The sequence below is a fragment of the Terrapene carolina genome, unplaced genomic scaffold (genome assembly GCF_002925995.2).
Source record: "Terrapene carolina triunguis isolate 2854851 unplaced genomic scaffold, T_m_triunguis-2.0 Scaffold88, whole genome shotgun sequence".
NCBI lineage: Eukaryota > Metazoa > Chordata > Testudines > Emydidae > Terrapene > Terrapene triunguis.
The window spans coordinates 38,337,351-38,358,956 of NW_020664439.1; the positions used below are offsets into that span (position 1 = coordinate 38,337,351).

General features: G+C 38.9%; 1 protein-coding gene across 1 annotated transcript in view; it reads left to right on the forward strand.

The window, feature by feature from the left end:
• Positions 1-743: 743 nt before the first annotated feature.
• Positions 744-21,606, forward strand: part of NAALADL2 (N-acetylated alpha-linked acidic dipeptidase like 2) — a 547,525-nt gene continuing 526,662 nt past the window's right edge. Inside the window, exon 1 of the mRNA XM_026650206.1 lies at positions 744-1,240. Within this exon, the coding sequence (XP_026505991.1) occupies positions 747-1,240 (494 nt within the window). The 5' untranslated portion in view covers positions 744-746. The remainder of the gene's footprint in view (positions 1,241-21,606) is intronic.

The following is a 21,606-nucleotide window of genomic DNA, read 5'->3' on the forward strand; positions in this document are numbered from 1 at the left end:
AGTTGAGTGTCACCCTCAAATTTCAAACTTTAATCCCACATTCCCTTGCCTTTGCAGTCAGATGAATAAAGCTATTTTATTTATATTTTCTTTAACTTTATTTTTATTTATTTGTAGTATTACCCATAAGGCCTACAAGTCCTAGACATGTTCCAGGACCCCATTGAGCTAGACACTGTATTTTACTTCAGCAGCATGATTGATTTAGATGTCAAGCGAAATGAAATCTGTGTACAAAAATTGACATGCGCCATGTGCAATAGCTCCAAAAAGATGTTGAAGTGTATTGATAAATACTTGTTTTGGACATTTTGAAAATATAACATTTGTACTCACTGGATTAATGCTATATTAGAGAACTATAGAAATTAAAGATGCAGAAAAAACTACTAGGACAACTTCTATGTTCCCTTGTTAGTACTGGAATATTCCCTACATTCTCATGCTTTTTAATATGCTATGACCGTTATTATAATCTTTTCTTTAATACCAAATGGAGATGCTAATAGAAATACTGACAGTATAATGGCACTGAGAAGAAAATTAAAGAAGGTTATGCTTAGGAAGAATGCAACATTGTGAACTCAATTTTTTCCTTTAAATATAGACACACACATCCCTCTAAGTGTAGTGAGAGTCACACACTATTGCATATGATGACAGAACTGACACACGTGAATATTTAAATGCTTTCTATAGACAATAAAGCAAACACTGCTTTCTGTCATTTTTTAATAGGTAAAAAGATGGCTTATCGCAAAGTGAATGCAGACCAGAGAACACAGGGGCACTCTCAATACCTTGACAACGATGACCTCCAGGCCACCACATTGGAACTAGAATGGGACATGGAAAAAGAGCTGGAGGAGCCTGGCTTTGACCATTTCCAACTGGATGGCACAGTTGATCACCATTCGGGAAATTCACAAAACACCGACATTGATCTCGAGCCTATTCAGCCCTCGGCATCCCCTAAAGGAAGATTTCAGCGACTTCAGGAGGACCCGGACTATGTGTCACATTATACAAGACCAGCACCAAAGAGCAACCGCTGCAACTTTTGTCGGATATTTAAACTATTTTGCACTGTTTTGACTTTATTTATTTTTGGAATTTTAATAGGATATTATGCACACAAAAGATGTCCTCCTTCCCCCACTCCTTCAGAACCAAGTGACCCTCATTTCTACCACGATATTCTCAAGGAAATCAAAGCTGAAAATATTCAGAAGATTTTCAGGTATGTACCTTTAAGATTTATTGTTAGCACTGGTAGCTAATGTTTCTGATAGTATGTAAACACTTTCTTTTAATCTTTTGTTTCTTCTATACAGTATGTTGTTTGCAAACATTAATTCTGCTGTTTGTGTTCAACTTTCTCATGATGTTTGTGACACTTGCATCAGATATACTTGTAAGGGACTTAGAATGATGTGAAAAAATGTATAATATTAATGCAGAACCTTGTTTAAAAAAAAATACTTCCATAATGACCCAAATCTGGGCAGTGTTCCTATTGTAAAATGGGGGATTATTTTTATAGGGAACATTATTTTGTTAAACATTGAAATGATTTTGGATGTGCACAGATTGACAAATTCAGACCATTCAAAGAAAGTACTGAAGCTGGCAGTCTTTTTATAGGTTTATTATGTAAAAAAGGTCTTGGATGGTAGCCATATTTATCAAACAGATCTCTAGATTCTGATGTAAAGGTTGTAATTATTTAAAAGCAAACAATTGTGTATATGTACACAGACACCGTACAGATATTTGTGTTGATTCATGCAGGACTGTAGAAGCAAGGGTATAATGAAATATTGTCCTGCAGTCCTTGCTCACTCAAAACCAGTGTTGACAACTGACATGATTTTATGTCATGTCTCATGATATTTGGTGTTTTTTCTTAAAGCCCTAGTTCCAGGAGACAGGTGATTACTTGGGAATCTTGGCTTACTTTTTTAAATATGAAAGATCCTATCCACATGGACTCAGACAAGATTGAAAATGTGAACTTTGAAGGTCCCAAAACCAGTAGGCAAATAAAAAGACTGACATGTTTTTTTCCCCAAATATCATGTTTTTAAAGCCAGTGTCATGATTTTTTGGGGACTAGTTTATAACCTTTGAATTCTGAGGGTGGGCAATACTGCAAAACACTTATTGAAACCACAGATTGTTTTATTGGGGAAGTAGCCATTGATCAAACTATTTATACAGGACACATCAGGCCTTATATGTTTGGAGGTTCTGACCATTTTTCTGCAGCTGTGAATGCTGAAGACAAAAAGTTTTGCATAAATTTGATCCGAGCTTTGCATGTTACACCCTTGTGAAGCAGGACACTGGCAAGTCTGATTGCTGATTTGTAGCAGAATTGGAGCTTAGAAAGAAAGTCTGGACCTTATATATAGAGAGAGCTTTACACAGATAGTTTGGACCCTATGGAGAGTCTGAATGGGAATGTTTATACAGCTGTTACCCTGTTATTTGTTTAACCTGTTTAATTTTGAGGGGTTTGTCGCTTTTCTTTGTGGTAGTGTAACCCACACACCTCCTGGACGTGGTGTTCTGTCCCATCTAGTGGCACCAAGACCACTTAGTGAGAGTTAAAATGAGTCTGCTCTACAGCCTTAGCTAAGAGCCAGTTGGCCTTTTACTCATGTTGAAGAGGCTCAAGCACTAAGTTCTAGAGGTCCCCGTTTCGATCCTGCCCACTGACGACCGGGGTCTGTCAGCGTTACAAGTGGGGGTTCTCATCCAGGATTTCAAGTGGGAAGTCTCTGAAGCTCGGGATGCACTTCCTCAGCTAGGGGAAGTATGTAACCCACACACCTCCCGGGTGTGGTGTTCTGTCCCATCTAGTGGCACCAACACCACTTAGAAAGAGAGAAATAAAATGAGTCTGCTCTACAGACTTAGTTAAGAGCCAGGTGGCTTTTAGCTCATGCGGAAGAGGCTCATGCACTAAGCTTCAGAGGTCCCCGGTTTGATCCCACCTGCCAACGACCGGGGTCTGTCTGCGTTACAGTAGTATCAGTCTTTTGATAAAGTATTATCGGACAAGAATTTTGAGTGGCTGGCTATCAATTGTCTATCAGAGAGATATATATCTATATACATAAACACTGTTTTTAGTATGCATTATTACCCAAAAGATGGTCTCCGACCAAAATGTTGGCCTTAGAAAAACTGAGTTTTCTGTTTTGTAAATTGAATGTTTTAAGTGGCTTTCCCTCAACATCTGTTTGGCAAGCCTCAGAGATATTGCAAGGAAATCCGTTCAGATGTAGGATAAACAATAGAGAACACATCATACTTGTAGCTTGAAAACAAACTGACAAGATGGAATATATATTGTTGTAAGATTTTTTTTTTAAAATGTATTTTGAATTACTTAGAATAACGGGCAGCTGCTTAACTTGCCTTTTCTAAATGCGAGGGTGGAATGGCATTAATTTAATTTTCCTAACTTACTTCTTGGCCCAGACTCAACAATGACAAAAGATTGTATTTACAATCCTGAATAAGATTTAGAAGGAAAACTGATATAGTTCATGATGGTTTAAATCTAATCATTAACAACATTTATATCACCTTCATGCATGGTGAGGGCCAGAGTAAGAACTTGCTGCACCCACCTAAAGCTTGAATCTTTGGACCTTATGGTGTCTAATAAAACATCTGTGGCTGGCCTGAGTCAGCTGACTTGGGCTTGCAAGGCTTGGGACATGGGGCTATAAAATTACAGTGTAGACTTCCGGGCTTGGGGCTGGAGCCCAGCTCTGGGACCCCTCCCCCCTTGTGGAGTCCAGAGCCTGAGCTCCAGCTCGAGCTCGGACATCTACACTGAATTTTATGGCCCCACAGCCCGAGTCCTGCAAGCCCAAGTCAGCTGACACGGGCCAGCTGCGGGTGTTTTGTTGCAGTGCAGATATACCTTGTGGACCTTTCCAGCACTCATTGAAGTTAATGGACAGACTTCTATTGATTTCATTGAGCTTTGGCTCAGATTCTATATGGGTGCAGTAAAACTCACCTGCCAAACACTGGGTTCGGGAGTAGGCCTCATGTGAGACAGAAGCTGTACTCTCTCTGCACAGGTTGTATGGGGTATAAGGCAACTAGATCCACTTAAGTATGAAACAGTGGTCCTGCTCTGACTGAGTCTGTCCTCACTAGACTGTACAGGACCAGTATTGAGATCTTTTCTGAGGTGAAAATGGGGTGCACAGACATCCCTGTGCAATGGCTCCATCTGTGAGATCAGCCACTATGCAGGGCTTCTGTGAATCTAATGTTGGCCTTCTGCCTCCTGGGTGGATACTACCCTAACCCACCAGACAGAATGCTAGAGATCTTCAGACAATAAAATACTGTTTTGGCTTTTATCCTCTGTGCTTTAGACCTTTTTTTCCATGGAACATACTCATTGTAAAATTTCAGTGCGATTTAGCACAGTTGTAATTATTGGCTTTGGTTAAATGTTCTAATTAGCGACACAGCCTAGGTAAGGATTATCTTCCTAAAGTATTTAAAACCCCCAGTAGGGAAATACTGAAAAACGTGCACAAGAATAAAAATCAGTCTAGTCCCTGTAAATGGTCCAATCTTTTAGCAGGACTAAGATCATCACAGATTCTGAAAGGCAAAAATGCTCACTGTAAAATAAACTGTTTTGTTCCACCTTCTCACTGCATTGTTCAGTGCCACAGAAACCATGACAAATTATACCGGTAGAACCTTCTAAGTTGTCTAAATATTAAATTGCTTAAATACATGTATATAAAAGAAACATATTATGGGCTAAATGCAGCCCTGATATTAACAGGCACAACTCCATTGACAACAATCAAATATTGTGACCCTAATGGAACTACACTGGATAATGGCTTAACTTGTCTTCATAATTTTCTTTGCGAGAGAGATCGAATAAAGTTATAGGGACAGACCGTACTGTATATAGCTGGAGAAGGCTGATCCAGTGGTTAGGGGCAGCTGCAGATAGGCATCTAGTGGGATTTTCAAAAAAGCCACAGTAGGTACCTAACTTCCACTGAAATCTGTCCCGAAGGGAGGCAGTATTGCCTAGTGGATAGAGCACTGGAACTATGGAAACCTGTGTTCCTTTTTGACTCGGACACTGGCCTGCTGTGTGATCTGGGACAAGTGACCTCACCTCTGTGCCTTGGTTTCCCTATCTGTAAAATGGGGATAATGGTCCTTAGTAAAGCAATTTGAGATCTACTGATGAAACATGCTATATAAAGCTAGACGATATTATTAAATCACTTTTGAAAAGGGAACTTTGAAAAGTGTCCTAAATCACTTAAGCATTCTTGAAAATGTAACCCCTTAAATTTTCTCCACACTGTGCCTCTGTGGAGGTGAAATGGGGAAAAAAAACTTCCTCCATTCAGCGTGCACATGTCAGATGCAGTCTGGCCCAGCATCCCTCATTATACTCTGAGAATACTTTTAATTACCTGGTCATTATACCTTTTTGCAGAATGGTGTTTATAATGAGTAAACTGAACTTGCCAAACTAAGGAACAGCAGTATATCATTTGTACTGTACTGTAAAATGTCAGTTCTCTTTCCCTACATCTTCAGTATATTTTCCCCTTGCCCTATAATATTTTACAGGAAAACATAATGTAACATACAACACAATGGGTGACTTTCTGGCTCCATTGACGTCAATGGGACTTTGGCATTGACTTCAATGGTGCAAGAATTTCACTCAATGTGTTTATTGTTAACATTGTGTATTGAGGAACCACAAAACATCAGCTTGGTTTCCTAACAAGTGATTTCAGTGGGAATATTTTTGAGTAAAGACTAAAGCAGGGGTCGGCAACCTTTTAGAAGTGGTGTGCCGAGTCTTCATTTATTCACCCTAATTTAAGGTTTCGTGTGCCAGTAATACATTTTAACGTTTTTAGAAGGTTTCTTTCTATAAGTCTATAATATATAACTAAACTATTGTTGTATGTAAAGTAAATAAGGTTTTTAAAATGTTTAAGAAGCTTCATTTAAAATGAAATTAAAATGCAGAGCTCTCCGAACCGGTGGCCAGGACCCGGGCAGTGCGAGTGCCACTGAAAATCAGCTCGCGTGCTTCCTTCAGCACGCATGCCATAGGTTGCCTACCCCTGGACTAAAGGATAGGGTTCAAAATGCTGATGTTTAATAATCAAAAAGAGAGAAAGAAAGAACAGTATTTCAAGGAATCATAGATCTTCAAGGCCATTCTTCTCAGCTTCCTGAAGGTGCTCTCCCTTTGTAGAGGCAAGACTCCATAATTAATTAGACAGAGGTGCAATCCTGAACAGGAGTTGCAACAGCATATTGTCTCAATATTCCCAAGCATCTCTAGCCAATAGGAATACAATACCATACACTGGACTCCAATTTAACACATCTAAATAGATTTTAAATGTCATTTACCTTTTAGATCCTAGATTAATTCAGTCCAGATGCAAGTGCATTCCTGAACTCTCGTAATCACCTCCTCACTCTATAATTTCTTGTGAACAATAAATAATGAGACTAATAAAAGTTCATATGAATGTTTGTGGGAAAACAAATATATAAGGGTTGCAATTGTAAATACCATCAAAGTGAATTTGAGGTTTCTGTGCAAATGAACACTTATGAATATATTTTGCAGTATTTTATTCTCTGCTGTCATCTAAAAATACAGCCGGAGTGGCTGCACTTAAACCAAATTCCTGCCTAAATATAATGTATGCATTTATCCTTTAAATACTGAACTGATCCCTAAAGGCAGGAATTTTCCATAAACATAAATATGTAATGCTGACTCTTCTAATCAGGCATGTCATGAAGATTCATTTTTATGAGGTAGGATAGAGATAATTGAATTTCATGTGCATTTTAGACAGACGTGTGGGGGGGAGAGGAAGGGCAGTAATGGAAAAAGATTTCCAGTTAGCAAACAACCTTTAGATTCGTTGGTTCAGTTTCACCATAGAAATGTGATAGTACAAGAATGAAAACAACTTGACAGTATAATTATAAACACAACTTTTGATACATAAGAAACATACACAGCCAAAATATCTGGAATGGTCTTAAACTTCAGAGTCTGAGTTTGATTGCTTGAGTTGAATGGTTCTACCTTTCTGTGCTACTGCTGTCTGTGCATTCTGCTATATACGTTACAGGAGCTTTTGCAATAATGTCAACGAGAATTAATTTTGAGTGTATTGCAAGATATTATTTTTAGTATATCATAAAGCATTTTATCCCTCGCCATCACTGTTGTTATTAACTTATTGTTTTAGTAAAGTAGTGCCTAGAGGCTCGGACCAAGATTGGTGCCCCATTGTGCTAGGCATAGAACATGCAGTTAGACAAGACAGTCAAAGGATGAAAGGAAGCAAAAATATGTCTCTCTTCTTCAAAGTCCTTAATATATTTGAGTGAATGCTGGTGTACAATTGAATATAATTTCTGAAATTGAATAGTTTTCCTTTCTGTTGCATTATATTTTTGACAAACCAAATGCATTTGGATAGGAGAAATATAATATAGTAATTATATTGTTTGCTGTGACTAGTAGATGGGAATTTCAGCTTTAACCGATAGAAATGTCTCAAGTACCAGAACTTTATTATGGAATATTACAGCAGTTTTAAAACTTGTATTTCTTTCCAGATCAGTTCATAAGACAACTGATTTTTTTTTGCAGATTGTGTTCTAGTGACAGAATTTGGCACATTTGTCTGTTTATTCTGCCAAGGAAAGCAAAAATAAGTTTCACAAACCAAATGAGTTATTTTCAGCGGTGATGGTTGAGAGATGCAGTTTTTTAACCTGAAGTCTGCGACTTCCTTGTCTTCCAAAGTTCTTGATAGGAGCAGAAACTATCAAGTTTGTCCTTAGCCTGAAATCCTGTTTCTGACAGTGGCGGGTAATTCATGCTTCAGAAACAAATGATTACATGGTCCATAGAAATCAGCTGTTCCATGTTCCATGCCAAATAGGCTTCATGGTAGAGTAAAACTGGGTATCTTTTCCTGCAACAGCAAAGGTTACCACCATCCCTTGAGCTAAAGGCAACTGTAGTAGTATTGAGGCTGAGCCTATGTCTACACGACAGCTTATGATGGCATAATTTATGTCGCTCATGGGTGTGAATAAGCCATCCCTCTGAGTGACGTACATTATACAGACATAAGTGCCGGTGTGGACAGCACTATGTCCGCAGAAGAGCTTATCCCACCAACGTAGCTACTGCTACTCGTGGGGGCTGGAGTAGCTAAGATGACAGGAGAGCTCTCTCCTGTTGGCTGAGAGTGGCTACATGGAGAGCTTACAGCGGCGCAGCTCCATCGGTGCAGCGGCGCCACTGTAAACTCTCTAGTGTTGCTGTGCCCTTAGCTTAGCTGATCAGTTTATATTTAAATTTTCCTTTAAATATTTCCTTACCTGTCCTTTATCAGTGGTTAATTTGACTGTTCTCCTTTCTGTAGCTCATTATGTCAACCTCTGTATTTTTCATGTTGAAGACAGATTTGACAAGGGAGTTTTAGCTCAGCTATCTCCGCTTTAATTTCATCCCCCACATAATTTATTATTGGTTCTACTTTCTCCCTAGTACTTTTTCACTTGATACACCTATGGAATCCCCTGGACTGCTTTGGCTAGCATTAACTTGTGTTTGCTGCCCTTCTGTTTCCCTGCAAGCTGTGCCTAGCTGAATATTTCTGCTTCCTCATTTTCCCTTTCCAATACAGGTTTTCATTTACCCTCATATATTTTTGCTTCCCCTCAGGGAGCTACGCTGGACTTAGCCTATTTGCTGCTTTCTTCTTTTATCACAGAAATTGTAGTCTGTTATGCCTTAATTAGACTGCCTCTTAGGAATCCTTAACATTTTCCCACTCCGAAGGATGTTACTACTTCCTTCTGTTGTACCTTACTCATCAGATTTCTAAATTTTCCAAATTATGATTTCTTGAAATCCGATACCCTTGTACTTCTGCACTCTGTCATCCCATTCCATACTATACTGAATTCAAGTAGATCATGACTACAGGATCTCACTTACTCTATTAATATCACATTCAGCGAGTCTCACACTCAACTATTTTCCATCAACTTAAATACAGTTGCCACTGGCTTAGAGAACAGGAGTACTTGTGGCACCTTAGAGACTAACAAATTTATTTGAGCATAAGCGTTTGTGGGCTACAGCCCACTTCGTCAGATGTATAGAATGGAACATATAGTAAGTACCTTGGGAGATGGATTTTTTTTCCCTCTTGTTCTTCTCCCATTCTGTTTGGTGATAGCAGATTCCTACTAGCAATTATCCTTTGTTTCTCATTCCATATAGCCTTCATACCCAAAGAGTTACTTCACTACACTCTTCACTGTGAAACTATCGTTCCCTATAGCAACAGCTAGGGCTTTACAAGAGAAAGGTGTAGATCCCGTCATAATATGCATAGTTGTAACTCACTGTACTATAGGGGGCATTTCAGGGTCCTGCTCCCAGATGGTGATCTTCCCTGCAGAATCTCACAAATCCATCTCTGTTAAGATTTGATTTGTCACTGGTGTACAATGCAATCCGTAACTTAAGCTTAATGACTTAAAATGCTACAAGAAAAAAGAAACCAACAATTCTTCTGCTCCCACTTCTATCCAGTGCCTAACCCCCGCTCCCCAAACCAAGCCTGCTGTATAGTGAAAGATAATTGTGTGATCAGATACAGTCTTTCTGAAAAAGAAAACTTTCATCTTTTATGAGGAAAGCTTTAGTTCCCCATACAGAAGTCTCCTATTTCCTAGCCATTGACATAGTAAAAAAATCTTCAAACCCTTAAATCATTTCTTACACAAAGGCCTGTAAGAATATGTCTTGCAGCCTTCAATTAAAGGACAGTAAAATCTGGCTCAGTCATACCAATGGGGGTGAGTGTATATGGTGATATTGGTGGGTGTGTATGGTGGAATGCAGAGTCTGAAATAAGGGTCACTTCCCCATTACTGTATTGCACCCTCCTCCTAGAATGCAAGTTTAAGTGTTCCTCCATAAGAAAAGTTCATGGCTTAAATACATTTAGACTGAAGTCTTCTTTATTAGCTGTTTGGAAACTGAAGTCAGCACCCTCCTTGGTAGCCACTAGCCAAGTGAATCTACAGATTTCCATTCCACAAACTATACGGTCGGTTGGGGGGGTCATAGTATCTATTTATATGTTAATTAATAATATGCCTATCAAATATAGGTGCAAGTACAAAGACTTCTTTAAAAAAATAAAAAAGCCAAAACAATTGCATGAGGTATATTGCTCTCCACCGTATCCCAGTGCTCTCCATACCCATGCATAATAACTTGGAGAACATAGGAATATGTTTTTAAAAACTGGTAGTGAAGATATGGCCTATGGATCTCTCGGAAACCTCTGGAAATCCAGGACCCAGAAGGTTGCAAGAAAATCTACACTGAATTTTATGGATTATTAATATTCAAAGGAGGGATGTCTCTGGGTCTCTTGTGGATTTTTGTGTAAAGGAATCATCTACATTCTGTTTCTCTTTGTATTAATATCTTATGGAGATGAATGTGGCCCTTTTGTTTGTTTTCCTAATGTTGGGCGGGATTAATGTGAGACCTCCTTTTGACAGAGAAAGAGGAATGGATTACAGAACTAAAAATTAATGGTAGCTTAAATATCAGTGATCATTACTTGATCATATTTTATAGTATGCAAACAGTAAAATATATATATTTTGGTGATTGAAAAGTGCCAGTCTCGCAACGCTGAAAACCACTGTAGGTCAAATGAGCTAGGAGGAAGAATTTAATCAGAAAAATGTGAATGTTAATTGGGAATTGTTTAAGAACACTTTACTAGATGTTCAAAAAGCCACAATTTCACTATCAAGTCAGAAGGTCATACAGATTAAAAAAAAAATGGCCTGGTTTAGAAAGGAAGTGAAGGTAGCTCTCACTCTCTAGGGCTACGTCTACACTATGGGGGGGATCAATTTCAGATACGCAAATTCAGCTACGGGAATAGCGTAGCTGAATTCAACGTATCTGATCCGACTTACCCCGCTGTGAGGATGGCGGCAAATTGACCTCCGCGGCTCCCCCGTCGACGGCGCTTACTCCTACCTGGGCTGGTGGAGTACGCGCGTCGATTCGGGGATCGATTATCGCGTCCCGACGAGACACGATAAATCGATCCCCGAGAGATCGATTTCTACCCGCCGATCCGGGCGGGTAGTGAAGACAAGCCCTAGGTGTGTGGGTGTATGTGGGTGAGAGAGAGAAAGAAAAAGGAAATTGATAGTAATGAATATAAATCAAAAGCTAGGTATTATATAAAACTAATAAAGGAATCAAAGGGACACAAGGGGAAACTGGTGGCCAGCAGAGTTAAGAACAATATGGAGCTTTTAAGTATATTAGGAATAAAAAGAATCCTAACAATGGTATTGGTCCATTACTACATAGAAATGGTAGAATTATCAATAATAATGCCGAAAATCTTCTTTTCATGAGATCAAAATTTTGATTGATAAAAGTAATAGTGTTGATGTAATATACTTAAAAGTCTGTAAGGTATTTGACTTGGTACTGCACAATATTTTGATTAAAAACTAGAAAGTATGTAAATTTAACATGGCATACATTAAATGGAGTAAAAGCTGGCTAACTGATAGGTCTCAAAATGTAACTGTAAACAGGGAATCACCATTCAGCAGGTGTACTTCTAGTGGGATCCCTCAGGGATTGGTTCTTGGGCTAATGCTATTTATCATTTTTATCAATGACCTGGAAGAAAAGATAAAATCCTTACTGATAAAGTTTGCAGATGACACAAACAATGGGGGGATGGTAAATAATGAAGGGACCAGGTCTAGTTTGGTAAGCTCAGTGCAAGCAAACGACATGCATTCTAATATGGCTAAATGTAATTGTATGCAGCTAAGAACACATAATGTAGGCCACAGTTACAGGAAGGGAGACTCTGATAAATATTTGGGGGTCATGGTGGATAATCAGCTGAACATGGGCTCCCAGTGTGACACTGTGGCCAAAAGGGCTGATGTGATGGTTGGATGCATAAACAGGGGAATCTCAAGTAGAAGTAAAGAGGTTATTTTACCTCTGTATTTGGCACTGGTGTGACCATGCTGGAATACTGTGTCCAGTTCTGTTGCCCACAATTGAAGGATGTTGATAAATTGGAGAGGGTTCAGAGAAGAACCACAAGAAAATGATAAAAAGATTAAAAAACATGCCTTATAGTGATAGACTCAATCTATTTATCTTAACAAAGAGAAGGTTAAGAGATGGCTTAATTTCAATCTGTAAGTATCTACATGGGGAACAAATATTTAATAATGGGCTCTTCAATCTAGCAGAGAAAGGAATAACATGATCCAATGGCCAGAAGTTCAAGCTAGACAAATTCAGACTAGAAATAAGGCATGCATGTTTTAATGGTGAGAGTAATTAACCCTTGGAACCATTTACCAAGGGTTGTGGTGGATTCTCTGTCACTGACAATTTTTAAATCAAGATTGGATTGTTTTTCTAAACAATATGCTTTAGAAGTTATTTTGGGGAAGTTCTATGGGCTGAGTTATACAGGTGTTCAGATTAAATGATCACAGCGATCCCTTCTGGTCTTGGAATCTATAAACTATTTTTGGTTATAGTGAAATCTGAATATAAAGCAGGGAGGTCCAAGAGTGTAAGTTTAATCCTTCTAATGCTAGTTATAGTCTATGATCAGGAAACTCCCACTGACTTTCAAAAAGGTCAGAATTTCATCCAAAATTTGTTGATTCAAGACTGTATTCAACATCACAAGCACAAACATTTTGTATCTCAGGTCTGCAGTGTGGTTCTCAGAAGACATTTTTTCCCCACAGTTGATTATTTTTTTAACGATAACCTTTAAAAAAAATGAAGCTTAGATATTTGATTTGGGAAATCATTTTGTGTTCTAGATATGTCCTATATAAGTGAAGTGCATTCTATTGCTTAAAAATCATTTCCCTAAGCACTGCACCAGTGTGATATAGTAATGAATTAAACCCAAATGAGTCTTGCATTCACATTGGCATAATAAGTAACTAGTCCCTTGTGAAATTTCCTTATTATCTAAGACAGCCCAGCCTAATGACTTTCTTCTTATAGCTTGCCTCTCGCTAATATTATGTAGTATTGTGCTAGAGAAAATAGAAAGAAAATCACAAATTCAGGACAAATTACCAGTTTATAAACTCTTTAAATCACTAAAAATGTCTTAACTGGTCTCTGAAATGTGCTGATCAAAGAGTGATGGAATTGAAGACACAGGAGGCATTTCCCAGCCTTCTGAGTCCTTTGTTTCCAGTGAAGAAGAAAAGCATGCCTAACTTTGATGTGCAGGAAGTGTTCTATATAAACACTACCGTTATGGTGCGTCAATAAAACTGATGATAATAAAACCAATCCAAAGGGACTAATTCTTAAAATCAGTGTGTAGAAGTCCTGTAGATACAGTACAAACTTAAGTGTGATCATTCAGAACATCATATTTGTTTTCTTGCTTAATTTAGAACGCTGCAGGTAATCATCCCCCCGTAACAATATCTCAACACAACGTACATTTTCTCTGGTGACCTATGTTTTTTGGGTTGCACAGCTGCCATTTATTTTAAGTACAGAACAAGTAAAGCATGGGCACTGAGATCACCCTGCTGGTGTGCCTCAGCCTTGTTGTGGCAGAACTATGGTTAGGGCTTAGATGGCAGTCCAGTGTCCATGCCCATTGAGTACCTAGCCCTGCTCTCATAGACAGCTAAAGCAGTGCAAGTTAGTCCCAAGTGGAATGGGGGCTTTTGTGACATACTACATTTCCCAATAGGCACTAGAATGAGCTGAATGAGCATAAGAAGAGAAATAAAGTGCTTGGTAAATGGCTGGCATAGATTAATTCCTCCCCTTTCCTGAATCAATAGGGGAGCCAGGGAGGGAATTGTGACTCTCTGAATCATATTTCCCTCCCTAGGCTGTTCTTGGAGCAGCACATCTAAGCACTGATCCTTACACGGTCTGAGGCAGAGTCACCGACTTATTCTTAGGTGAAGGATAAATGAATAGTATTGGGAAAAATCAGTTCTGAGCGTCGTTTTTGTTGCAACATGACAAATGGGTACAGGCTGTCGCCATCTATGAATCACAAAATATTAAGAACATAAGAATGGCCATACTGGGTCAGAACAATGGTCCATCTAACCCAGTATCCTCTCTTCTGACAGTGGCTGGTGCCAGATGCTTCAGAGGGAATGAACAGAACAGGGCAACTGTTGAGTGATCAATCCCCTCTCATCCAGTCCCAACTTCTGGCAGTCAGAGGTGTAGGGACACCCAGAGATGGGGATGCATCCCTGACCATCTTAGCTAATAGCCACTGATGGACCTATTCACCATGAATTTATCTAATTCTTTTTTGAACCCAGTTATACTTTTGGCCTTCACAACATATCCTGGCATCTCTACAAGATGACTGTGTATTGTGGAAAGAAGTATTTCTTTAGGTTTGTTATAAACCTGTTTGCTATAAATTTCATTGGGTAGCTCCTGGTTCTTGTGTTACGTGACGGGGTAAATAATACTTCCCTGTTCACTTTCGCATTGTATTAGCAGGAGTGTTATATAAGCAAGACACAAAAAGTAATTCTTCCACTCTACTCAAAGCTGATTAGGCCTTAACTGGAGTATTGTGTCCAGTTCTGGGTGCCACATTTCAGGAAAATAATGGACAAATTGGAGAAAGTCCAGAGAAGAACAACAATAATGATTAAAGGTCTAGAAAACATGAGGTATGAGGGAAGATTGAAAAAAGTGTATTTGTTTAGTCTGGAGAAGCTAATATTGAGTGGGGTCATAACATATTTCAAGTACATAAAAAGTTATTACAAGGAGCAGGGAGGAAAAATTGTTCTTTTTAACCTCTGAAGATAGGACAAGAAGCAATGGGCTTATATTTGCAGCAAGGGCAGTTTAGTTTGGGCATTAGGAGAAAATTCCTAACTGTCATGGTAGTTAAGCACTGGAATAAATTGCCTAGGGAGGTTCTGAAATCTCTGTAATTAGAGATTTTAAAGAGCTGATTAGACAAACACCTGCCAGGGATGGTCTAGATAATACTTAATCCTGCTTTGAGTGCTGGGGACTGGACTAGAAAGCCTCTCAAGAGCCCTTCCAGTCTTACAATTCAATTAAGTTCTGTGATTCCATACATCTCATGGTTGTATAGTCCTCTAACATATTTCCCCACTTAGTCATCTCTTTTCTAACCTGAACAGTCCCAGTCTTTTTAATCTCCTCTCATATGGAATCTGTTCCATACCCCTAATCATTTTTGTTGCCCTATACTTTTCCAGTACTAGTTTTTCATGGTTGTTTTATGTACTCTTCTCTTTTTTTGGTCTCCCACTCTTTTAGGACTCTACATTAGACTATAACTAAAAATACTTTGCCAGGCATGTTTGAATATTCTGTTGTCTGCCGGAAAACCTCTCTGTAACTCTCTCACAAATTGACTAAGTGGCAGCATTTTGGGCCATGGGCCTATTTGCCATCTGTCTTCATAAACAGTGCCACCCCTGCCAGTCTCACAGCTGCAGCCACCTATTAGCTTCTTGAAGGAACCGAATCTGACAAAAACACACACACACGATACTCAGCAGGCAAGTTATTTACATTTTAGGCCATTTGCTTTCAGTAACAAAATGCAAAGGTATCCTGAAACCAGACAAGGCTGCTCTTTGCTATCCAATGTTAGTAACCTAAAACGAGGAGGAGAGTCAGCAATTTTGGTCCTAGGGGCATAGCTGGAGAGAGATTGAGAAGCAAACCTTTCAGAACAAAATCCCTTAGCAATTTAATTAGTTTTACTGAATCCACTGAATGTCAGCTAATTGCTTGAACAACTAGAAGGGTTTCGCTCCTACTGAGTTAACTCTATTAGCTCTCAGCATCTTTATCATACAATGCAATTAGGGTTTGACGTTCATTTTCCCAAAAGTGAGGGATCCTGGTAGTGAGCATTGGGAAGGGGTTTCTTTTGAAAATGTCCCAAAGCCTTCCCTGGCACAGAATCTTCAACGTGATCAAACTTCCTGGAAGTTAGGATGCACTTCCTGGAAAACATAAATCCATTGTGCTCTCCAGGTACAACGTTTAAGTGTAGTGTTTCAATTCTACAGCATACACTGAAACAATTAGCAGTTAGTACAGTATCCTGACCTGTGTACATAATCTCATGCCCCTGAAGGCTTTTATTTGATTTTTTTTCAGCCCTATTTGGTGTGGCTGTGATATCCAGGTTTCTGTAGTCAGCATCTATGACAGCCATTTACTTGAGGCCTGCTAATAAGGCAGACTGCCTCCAATCTCGCTGAGACCAGCAGGACTGCAATTTGTTGTGCAGTATTAAGCTATTGTTCATGGAGCACTCATAACTGAAGCGACAAGAATGAAGGCTGTTAAGGAGCATTGCTGGGAATCAATCAGGGATAATGAAATGGATATCGTCTGAATAGTAATCAATTTTAATAATTGTATGTTACAATAGCCTTTCAATAAGAGGCTGCTATTCTCAGTTCAGTTCAGTTCAGTTGGAAAGCTCATGTGCTTCCAAGGTACAGTAGTTGCCATACAGAAGCAAATATAAAATATATTAAAAGGAAGGGCTTTTTCCAGTAAAATTGTGACTTTACAGTATGACACGTCTCAAAACAGACCTAGTTCTTTTGATGAAATCACTTTTCTGTATATTTCTATAGGGTCCAATCCCTGGAATCCTTAGTAAAGCCTGCAGCATATTCAAGTGCACCTATTTGCCCGAGTAAAAGCCTACATCAGTGCATAAAAATGGACATTTGCACATAAGAAATGGGTAACAACATATTTGTGTTTCTTTTCCATTTCTTTAGTGTTCACTCCATCCATTTTTTTTTAACCAAGCTGATCAGTATGGTATTTGAGCATATCTTCTTCCCAGGTTGTGTTCTGAATTTTCTATGCTCTTGCCTTCTCTGACCCTCCTCCCCCACCCTTTTTGTCATGTTGCTGGTGCCACTCCCCCTACTTAAGCATAGACTCTCCCTCCCCATCACTTCCTCTAGAGCTCCCTCCACCACTTGTCATCCTCCCCAGCCTCCAGCTTTCTATCCCTCCCCATTTCTCTCTCCATTCCCCCTTGTCCAGTCATCTTTTTTGCTTCCCTACAAGTTACCCACAAAGGCAAGAATGACTCTCAGTATAGGAGTCAGGGTTCATGAGTGCTTTCGAGCTGCCTAGGTACTAAATCAGCGGTCGGCAACCTTTCAGAAGTGGTGTGCCGAGTCTTCATTTATTCACTCCAATTTAAGGTTTCGTGTGCCAGTCATACATTTTAATGTTTTTAGAAGGTCTCTTTCTAGAAGTCTATAATATATAACTAAACTATTGTTGTAAGTGAAGTAAATAAGGTTTTTAAAATGTTTAAGAAGCTTCATTTAAGATTAAATTAAAACGCAGAGCCCCCCGGACCGATGGCCAGGACCCAGGCAGTGTGAGTGCCACTGAAAATCAGCTCACGTGCTGCCTTTGGCATGTGTGCCATAGGTTGCCTACCCCTGTACTAAATAAAGCCCTGCCTAGATGGGTGGAAACACTTTCCACAACACCTCTTGGATGTTTTGAGCTACACCTGAATGTGGAAGCCACAACTTGGATGTGGCTAGTTAGAGAATTGCTGATGTGGGAGACTTGTTGTGGCATGGGTGGCTTGTAAATGTTTCTCTCTCTGCATGCCATATTAGGTGGCAGGGCTTTTCCTCTCAGCTGAATTGCAGGCAGCCAGTACTTCCTTAATCTTATTCGGAAAGTAAAATCCATGTTATGTTGAACAGTCTTAGGAGAGATACTAATATACACAGAGGTACATATTTTTTTCTTTTCCACTCCAAAGCAATGTTACCAGCACCTTGAGTGCTGCTAGATTTTCACAGGAATTAAGAGGTTAGAATTTGCTGTGAAGGTGTCATCACATGAATCATTAGAAGCAGTAACTTGGGTTTGTGCAGTGAACACTTTTGCCTGTGGTAAGCCAGTCACAAAGATAATTGCAAGTACAGCTCCGGGGAAAGAGTTTAGGGAACACTGCTAGGCTGGGACACAAGGGGTCTGATTCTCCTCTTGCATCAGTGTCAACAAGAGTAATTCTTTTGAGACTGATGGAGTTAGAATGACATAAAACTGGTGTATGTGAGATTAGAATCCAGCCCTGTGACCATATTGAAAAAACTGCAGCCTCAAGAAAATGGAATTGTGCTGGTGATATAAACCCTCTGAAGTATTAAGTCTGCCACTTCCATGGGAACCTGCCCATGTCTCTGATGGCAGATTTTGTTCCTGTGTTTGGATAAAGATTGAATGTAAAGCCCTGGTCTGTCTATCCTTATATACACACACTCCTGTTTATATCAATGGACTCAGTTATGTCAATCGACAGCCCTGTGTTGTGTGGTACAGAGGTGCCTCACTCCAGCAGAATCACTGGAATTATTTATTTCAAAGATGCACAGTGCTTATCAGAAGTCTTTCACACACGTCCTCTTTTAGGATGCTTGTATTCAAGGGCTGCTAACAGGAAGCAGTATTTGTCCTCAGGAGAGCTCAGGAACTGTCACTATAGCTGGCTAGTCTACTGGGACTGCAAGATGGTGACAGCTTCTTGCAGAATCCCACTGGGATCATCCAACCAGCCCCAATCTGGTCCAGTGAGACTGTTTGCAGGATTGAAGATTAGAAGATTGGACTTTGTATATTTTTGCCCTTAGCATAACACAAGTCAACTTCCACCTACATGTTATAGGCCTTGATCCTGCATTGAGAACCATGTGGAGTCAAGGTTGCACCTTTGCATTTTTGAATGCAGGATCAAGGCTGTGTATGGTCTAAATCAGCGTTTCCCAAACTTGGGACGCCGCTTGTGTAGGGAAAGCCCCTGGTGGGCCAGGCCAGTTTGTAAACAACCGGCCCGGCCCGGCTCACCAGGGCCTTTCCCTATACAAGCGGCGTCCCAAGTTTGGGAAACACTGTTCTAAATCAATGAAATCAAAATTGAATAGACTCCGTTATGTGATACCAATACATGGCTATGTGGATATTTTTCATAGGCACTTGTTTAAATTCAAGCCAGCTAAACTTCTGAAAAATGTGCAAGTCTGTTTATTGATTTTGAATGAAATGACTCTGAATAAACTTCTTTCAGGAAAGAATGTCACTACATATGTGATGCATCTAAAAAAGAATCCTTTAATTAAATTATAGGCATAATTTATTTTATTAAATATTCCAAGGAAATATATCTTTTTATTATTTTGCATGTTTGGTGTATAATCCGCCAGACTCTTACTCGGTGAACAACTTTATGTACATACACAGTTAATTCCCTGCATTAGCATTCACAGTATCATGACCTTTATGGTTAACACTATTTCATACACAAAACAAACAAGCATTTTTGTGCATTTTTGTGATAATATTTAAAAAGTCTCTTCCAATTAATCAAGATTATTTAAGGGGCATTAGAAAGCATTACATTTCCTTGTTATACATAAACATATCTCAGTGAATGTCCTTTCATTTTGCAGCCAGCAAGCTAAAATTTCAGAAAGTTTGTGTATATGTAATTTGCATAATTTATCTGAGTTCTCCTTCTTTTCTTCAGTTCCAGTAGATAATCAAAATATCAGATGTCCAATTTGTATGTCAATGTTTTCCTTTGAAAACATTTAATACAGATCTGATTTATATTAGTAGTCTGTTGGACTAGGAGATCAGTAAATATAGCTTATGGAGTATTATGGTGAAAACTTTGTATCAGTTTCACAGAGCTGGTGAAAAAATATTTGCTGAAACATTTTTCCATCTAGATTGAAATGTGTCGTGGGAATGTGTCTATTTTGATGACATTTTTAAATTAGAAGCAGTTGAAACACTTAATTTGCAGTATGTTGCTTTAATTAATTCAATTTCAACTTTTATATTAAACTATGTATGCATATAACATAATAAAATTTGAAATGTCAGAATTTTCTACAAAACAAAATTCCCTTTCTTGACCAGCTCCTGTATCTTAATTTGTCTTTGTATATTAATTTAAATCATTTAAACACAGGGTTTTTCATCCATCTGCCTGCTGTGACAAGTTAGTCTTTTTTCCTCATACTCCCATAGAGACATTGTTGTAACCATGCAATTACAGTAGTATTATGAAAGTCTATTAGAAGTAAGAATCAGTGGGTCTTTTGTTTTCACTAACCAAAGTGTCAACCTTTGGTAGGGATTATTCTAACCTCTTAAAATAAGGTCTGACCATAAATTATTATTTATTATTTGTATTGCAGAAGCACATAGGAGCCCTCCTCATTGACCCTAATGCCAAATACTTAACAAAAAGATGGTTCCTGCCCCCAAAAGCCTAGATAGATTATTTACATATAGAACTTTTTTCCCCTCCCTATTTTTCTATTTACATCTAATTTATTTTAATTCTAGATTCCCAAATAAAATTGTTAACAAAAGCTTTACGGTTTAAAGTGTGTTTCGGTGTAATGTAGCTAACCCTCACCTCTGACCACTCAATAACAAATTATGCTTTCCTGACAAAAGTTCTACACAACTTTTAAAACACAAACACATTAAAATCCTAGAAAGGAGCAGCTAAGGGACCCAGCCAATTCCCTGTTACCATATAATCTTTTATCACTCACTATTATCTTTGCAAAAAAAAAGTGTAATTTGTTTTTTAATGTTGACTGGACTCTACTGAAACACACCTTTCATTGATGAAGTGGGTTTTAGCCCACGAAAGCTTATGCCCAAATAAATGTGTTAGCCTCTAAGGTGCCACAAGGACTCCTCGTTGTTTTTACACCTTTCATAGTAATTCTTTTGTCTTTTCTTTTTGTGTGTGTGGGAACTTTCCGTGGTTGGTGTTTGGATTTTTTTTATGAAGGCTAAAAGTTTACGTTAGGTTGGTAGAGAAGGCTCAAGTAAGGAGAGCTTTGCTTCTCCAGATTTTGAGGCCCACCAACACATGGCTACTCCAGCAAAGTTTAGCAAGTCCATAGGAAAGAGGTGTGCATGAATACAAGCATGTGAGAGTTATACTTCAGTGGGATATGGTGATAGAAGTCTATGGGTGAGACTAGAGAGGGCAGGGTTTTTTTTTCCCTTGGAAATTGTGGCTACCTTTTTAAAGACTTCTCAGGAGCTTCATGTTGTGTAGATAATTGTCACCAATTTTAAAAGATGATAGTTTCACTTGAACACCCAGCATTTGGACTTTGCTATACAAGACCTCCCAGTTTAGTTCTGAGCACAATTCCAGAAGGTGGTGGTTGTGTAAAAATCCTTAAATGACAAAATTCAAGGAATTCCTCCCCTCTGCTCTGTCATGACAGCTGGGAATAGTCAGAATGTTCTTGTATTGATAACCCTTACTGTTGAAATCCTAGTACAGGGGTCGGCAACGTTCGGCACGCGGCTCGCCAGGGTGCTTACCC